This window comes from Nelumbo nucifera, chromosome 1 (assembly GCF_055504915.1).
Source record: "Nelumbo nucifera cultivar China Antique chromosome 1, China Antique-T2T, whole genome shotgun sequence".
Taxonomy (NCBI): Eukaryota; Viridiplantae; Streptophyta; class Magnoliopsida; order Proteales; family Nelumbonaceae; genus Nelumbo; species Nelumbo nucifera.
In genome coordinates, this window is record NC_142649.1 from 160,629,534 (window position 1) to 160,635,972 (window position 6,439).

The 6,439-nt window shown below is 46.8% G+C and overlaps 1 protein-coding gene across 1 annotated transcript; it reads right to left on the minus strand.

The window, feature by feature from the left end:
- Positions 1-1,708: 1,708 nt before the first annotated feature.
- LOC104610030 (ethylene-response factor C3-like) lies at positions 1,709-2,844 on the minus strand. Its single transcript, XM_010276485.3, has one exon. The coding sequence runs from the start codon at positions 2,736-2,738 to the stop codon at positions 1,977-1,979; it is 762 nt and encodes a 253-aa protein (XP_010274787.1). The 5' UTR covers positions 2,739-2,844; the 3' UTR covers positions 1,709-1,976.
- Between the last annotated feature and the right edge of the window lie 3,595 nt (positions 2,845-6,439).

Consider the following 6,439-nt stretch of genomic DNA (forward strand, 5'->3'; position numbering starts at 1 on the left):
GTGAGCCCTGGACTTTAAGGTTTGAAAGAAGCCCTTTTAGGGTATTGATTAGGGGTCAACAGTACATTTTATGTGACTGAATATTGGCTACTTTATCCACAGAAGGCATGCTGGGCAGTTAAGAAGGAGGGGTGCCAAGTGACCTATCCACTGCCTAGAGTATAACGAATTCACATATGCGCCCCACAGAGGGTGCCCCACAGTATACCCCAATCATGTATTAAAAATATTTTCTACTCTGACAATTTTGGGGGAGATGCTCCCAATGTACGTTGAGATACCCATGTGGGACGTTTGTGGGGGCACAGATGTAACCTCGGGTATAACTAAGGTTGAGTTTGATTGGAAATTTGTTAAAACTTTAATGTACCCAAACCCTAATCTGAACCTGATTGAGTTGATATTCTTCAAATCAAGCAAATGCAAGAGTTGCAGCTGTGCCGCTGACTAAACCACATTTTATGGTTCTAAAAGTTTCTTTTCATCTAAAGCTTTAGCTTTTAACCTACATTTCAAAGGTTTGGCAAACCGAAAACGCCGAGAATTTGCCACAAAATGCTCAAAGTGCAAATGGAAACAATGTCTCGTTAGATCTTCTTTGTCCAAGCGAAAAATTAAACAAGGGGGGGTTTTATAGTTCAGTCCACCTTTAGGGTGGAACTAGGATTTTTAAGGGTGGACTGAATCTTATCCATGGATTGATGTCAAATCTATGGGCAGGATTCGGTTTATAAGGTGGATTGATGCCAACTTTATAAGGTGGATTAGGAGAGGCTGCAATTCAGATTTCTGAAGTGAATTGCAGTCCACTTATCCCTTAAAGCTTTGCCACTTTAGCAGTAGTTCGCAGAGATGGGAAATGGCAACATAAGTTGAGAGCCTTGAGGAGAATCAGTCCCAGGTAATTTGGTCCATAATGATGGGAAATGGACACAAAAACTAACACCATCCCTCTCCCTCCTCCTGTCGCCTATCGTTCCCTTTCATGTCACTCGTGACAGCTCTCCCATCTCCATACAAGGGCTTAAGCAAAGCACCAAATAGACTCCTAGCATCTCACCGCCTCGCTCACACACCAAAATCCACAATATTGAATGGAGGCCGATGTACCCAATCAAGGCCTACCCACTGGAGTGGTTGTCCTTGTCCATTCAACGCCCAATCCACCTAAGCTCTCCTCTCCACATTCTATTGTAGTTTTCTCTCTTTTTCTAACACCATCCCTTATTTTGTTCCAAAACTTTTAGGGTGTGGCTGAAACGAATGGTTAGAGGTGTAACTTAGAGGCCGGCTAACCCTGGTGGCGGGTGGTGGAGCTACCATATTCGCCTTTTCATTCAAATATCGGAGGATGATATGTACAAGACAGGCAGATCTTTTGCCTCGTGGTGTAGGCTATTGAGCAACTTGCACTATGATAATCAATCAAACATGTAGAGTCCCTCTTGGAAAAGGATTGCCATTTGGGCTAGCTGTATTTATTAGATTTTTGGAAAGGGTTGGCCAAAAATAGAATAAGGTTTTCTCTTTTAATTACAACAAGCTTTGGAGAGAAAGATGAGCAAAGGAAATATGGAAATTTAGGAGGAATAGTACTTATTACTTTTTATTTGTACATTATTATATGAAGGCATATATAATTAAGTTGAGTACCACACGATAATGCAACTTTTTCATTTGAAACAAAAACAGAGGGTCATTCAAGAAATTTAAAATCAAAATTAATCTTGTCCTTTTTTATACCTGCCAACTCAAAGAGGAAAAAATACAAATTAATGAACAGGGTGGTTTGCTCCAAGAGCAAACAAACAGAATCAAAGAAGAAAATAATGAACAAAGGAAAGAGAATCAAGTGCAGAGAAACCAGAGTGAGAGTAAAAAAATATGTATATATATATATATATATATATAAAAGGAAAAGAACCAAAAGGGAAAATGAAAGTTGGAGACATGATTTGGGGGGTTTTTGTTTTGATTCAACAGGGACTAGCACTCTCAGAAGAGCCCAACAGTTGCTCCAAATACTCCGTCCCCAAGTCTTCCAACTCCACCACATTCTCTATTCGCACTTCTCGTCCTTTGTTCTTCTTGCTCACGGACTTTCGTCTGATGGAGTGTCTCTTCTTCAGTGCCACCACAGGCGAGCACCCGTCTTCGCAGCCATATTTCATGTCTCGGAGTGACTGACGGACATGCTCCACCGGGAAATTAAGAACCGCCATGGAACCACGCATCGAAAAAGCCGCTTGGTCATAGGCCAGAGCGGCAGCCTCCGCACTGTCAAACGTCCCCAGCCAAACCCGTATGCCGTGCCTAGTGGAATCCCTAATCTCTGCTGCAAATTTCCCCCATGGTCGTCTTCGAACCCCTCTGTACGTCTTCTGCTTGGTCATGGGCTCTTCTTTCTCCTTGGAAGTCACTTCTTCATCCTTTACTCTGGCAGAGAATTGGGTCTCCGGTGGGTCTCTGGCAGCCTCAGCCAAAACATCAAAGAGGAGCATCTCTTCTGAATCGTTTACATTGAATGGGAGGGAATTATCACTGAAAGCAAACCCATCCCATGAGAAATATTCCGGCGAACTCATTGAAGATTCTGGGGAGAATTCGGAATTTTGAGAGGATTGGAAGAAAGAAGAATCAGATTGAAAGAAAGGAGAGTCCATGTCCGAATAGCTAGCCGGATTTTGGTTTGAAGTTGGTTCTTCTTTGATCACTACTTCTCGTTGTATGTAGTCCATCCAATCTTGAAAATGTTTTGAAGACCAACCCCCCTTATATACCCGACGAAGAAAAAAAAGGGAAGAGAATGAAGAAGGGTAAAAAGAATTGGGCAAGGGAGGAAAGATGATGAGCCACCTTGGGGCCCTCTTGGGATAGTTTAATTTGGTGCCTTCACTTGAAATAGGCATGCGCATAGTAGTAGATACTAGATAGGAAGGGTTATTTTGCACGTGGGTCAAATGACGCAAGGCGGCCAGGTCAGAGCAACATTTTTGCTTACGTTAGCCTGATGATCTCATTTCATCTCAATCACCCAATCACCCTTCATGGCACGTTCACGTGGCGTCTTCAATTCTTAGAGAGTTGGGACTTGGGACATGATGTAGCGCGATCTGACTACTCCCTTCTGGAGGATGATTTGACTTCCAGTCGGGCAACGAGCTAGGTGAATCTGCAAGACAGCGAATTAGAGAACCCGATGTGGCTAATCCGGCGAGGTCGCTCCGATGCTTAAGTCAGTAAACTGTGATGGGAGTTGAAAAAACTTTGAGAGATAGAGAGCTAGAGAGCTAGAGAGTAGAAAAATCACATGTACCTTGTGTCATTGGGGTTGGTGCCTTTATATAGCCGAGCCCTCGCGGGTTTTGCGGATCGGTTCCGGGATCTTCGTCCTGATGGGATCTGTTTCCACTTTAATTGGGGAGTAACGTTATCAATTAATAAAGATTATCAATTCCGCCCGACTTGAGCGGGGAGAAGATTAGGCCTGCTGTTACGCGGCGTGATCCCGTGGGGTTCAGAGTCTACTAGAGAAACTTTCGGGATCGTTACATGGTGGTCCAGGTCAGTAGCCCCGAGCTGATACTTCAGTCTTTTAGTTCCAAACTGGATTGAATGCCGAGGTGCCTCGATGCTGAGGTGACTCTGCGCCGAGGTGACCCTGTGCCGAGGTGACCCTATGCCAAGGTGATTGAATACACGAGCTCAATTGTTGCAAATTAGGCTTGCCAAGCTGAGCTGTCATCTCTTAGTCAGGTCGTGTCCACGTGTCCCCATCTCGCTAGGTCGCGCCAAATCACCCTTCATCAATTGCCCCCCACTCCTCGTGCCAGGGGTCCCAACCCGGTGCGAGGAGTTCATGGACGATCTAGGTGGATTTGGCGCGGGGTCTGACAATCTGAAGAGCGAACCGCTGGTCGGGCCTATTCAACCGTCTAGCTCAACCACGAAATGACCCAGATTGTGTCCCGGGTACGCGCGGACGTTACGTTGTTTATAAACTCTACGGACGTCAAAGAGCACGCTCAACCGATTTTGTCCTCGGGTGTCGTGCAATCGGTTTTCATGAGTCGTTGGATTGAGCAGGTCTCAGTTGTTGATCGCCACGCGGTGCGCTATAAATAGGGGGCCAAGGAGCCCCTCTTCTTCACCAAAAATCTTGTGATTGAGCTCTCCCAAGGTCACGCCAGAGTCCTTTAGCTCGCCACTTCTTCCCTTGTGTTCCGAGGTCGTTTTCATCTTTTTTGGTGAGTTCATATTTTCTTCCTTAGTTTGTTCTCCTTTCCTGTTCCTGTTTCAATATTTCTAGTGCTAGCATAGATAGGCTTCTTAGTGACTCTAGTGGGCTTGAGGGTGCCGAGGTGCAGTCCTCGGCTCCCACTGGCGAGGTTAGCTCCTCGCTAGGTAGTTCCCCGGCCCTTAGGAGAAACCTCTTTACTCGAAGTTGGGCCATCTCGGCCTGAGGAGCCTGTATCTCGGGAGGAGGGACTGACCTCCAAAGAGGGGGTCTCATCTTCTTCTCTGGATCAGGATCCAGATGACTTCGGGCCTTCCACTATGACCTTGGACAGGCTACTGTCCTTGGTAGCTCGTTATCATCTTCCCGATAACCTAGTTTTCAGTATTCCCTTGGGTTCATGGTCACCATGAGCTCTTAGTTTTTGAAGAGCAGCTCGTAGCTGGGCTGTGCTTCCTGCTCCACCTATTCACTGTAGAAATAATTAAGTTCTTTGATATCACCATCGACCAATTACACCCGAACTCCATTCGAACTATAGTAGGTACAATTTCCCTATTCCACAAGTATAACCGACCTCTATCCTTAGACATTTTTAGCTCGATTTGCTCAATCAAAAAGAACTTCGATTGCCTATGCGGGGACATCCGACATAATTACTACATCTCTCCTCGCCCCGGGTTCAAAATCCTATTCGGCAGCCTGAGCAAAATACCGACCTGGAAGATTATACTTTTTTGTCCGGAACCTTGAGGGGTGGCCCTTCTTGACTCACTGGCGGGTGGCTATTAAAGACCCCGGGGTGAGACTAGATGCGGAGACCAGGGTGGTTGTTAACTCCTAGAGGGACCTCGACATGGAGATGAGAGATTTCTTGGCCGAGGAGAAGCTTGTGGGAGCTTGGCTGAGCCCTCCTGGTAGGCCTCCACCTCAGTGTTCATATTCTTTTATATTTTGAATTTTCTTTAGTTTGCGAGTAACCTTTTCTTTTTCTCTTGCAGTAGCCATGTCGGAGGTCGATGTGGAGAACCTTTTGAGGAGCTTCCAGAGAGGGAAAAAGAGGAAGTCCTCAAAGAAGTCTCGCCGGGAGGCCAGTCCTTCTGTCCCGTCCCGCTCGAGGTCACTACGCCGGAGCCGATCTCTGCCGAGCTTCCGGAGGAGGAGGTCCATCCCGATCCTCCTATCGTGGACCTAGACGAAGACCAAGACGAAGGAGCTCCACCTCGCGAATCGGAGAGCACTTCTGCACCCGAGCCTCAACTCTCGAAGGAGAGCATAATGACCTCTCGGCTCAGGCTCCTCAAGAGTAAGGACGTCGTATTTCCCGCCGAAGTCGCGGAGTGGGCTAACGTGCCCACAAGCGAGCTCGGAGGCCGGGATGCTAGCTACTATATGGTGGTGAGTATTTTACCTTTATACTTCATTTCCTTGTTCGCTTTTTAAGGGTACTTACCTCTGCTTTCTTTTTTCTAGGTGAACTCCGCCATTCACTCGTTGGTCTACCAGTCTGAGGTCCGCTTGAAGCAAGCTTGGGAAGCTGAGGAGAACGCTCGGAAACTTTACCGTGAGCTAGACTTAGCTTGGGGTGAGGTTCTTCGGGCTAAGAAGGGAGCTCAGAGTCAACAGAAGCTGATCCTGCCGCTGACTGAGGAGAAGGAGAAGCTCCAACGCGAGAATGAGAACCTCGATGCGATGATCAAAGAGCACATCGAGATCTTTGAGACTGCCATTAAAGAGGCATGAGCTGAGGAGAGAGAGCACGCCATCGAAAGCTTCAAGGAGTCTCCAGAGTTCCACAATCTCCAAGTCGAGTATGGTTCGAGCTCTTACCAGTCTAGCTTCAAGCTATGCAAATGGCTGATGTGGCAGAAGTTTCCCGAACTGGACCTCGGAGTTGTTTCCATGTCTGACCTCACTCTCGAGAAGGCAAAGGCGGCCAACGAAGAACCCGGCTCCTCCGAAGAGGAAAGCGATGATGAAGTCCCTGAGGCGGGCTCGTCAAGTCGAGAGGATGCAGAGGAGGATCGCATGGAGACTGACCTGCCCGATAGTTTGGATGCATGATTCTTGCCTCTTTTCTTTGACCTTTATGATGTACACCCCGAGCCTCCGAGCTCGGTTTATAGTGGAAGTTTCTCTTTTTCTTTGTACTCAAAACTTCACATCAATGAAATACAAGTATTTTGGCTATCTCTGTGCAAA

What these genes read in the sequence shown, in the direction of transcription:
- LOC104610030 (XM_010276485.3), bottom strand. Translation starts at nt 2,738, where the DNA reads ATGGACTACATACAACGAGAAGTAGTGATCAAAGAAGAACCAACTTCA.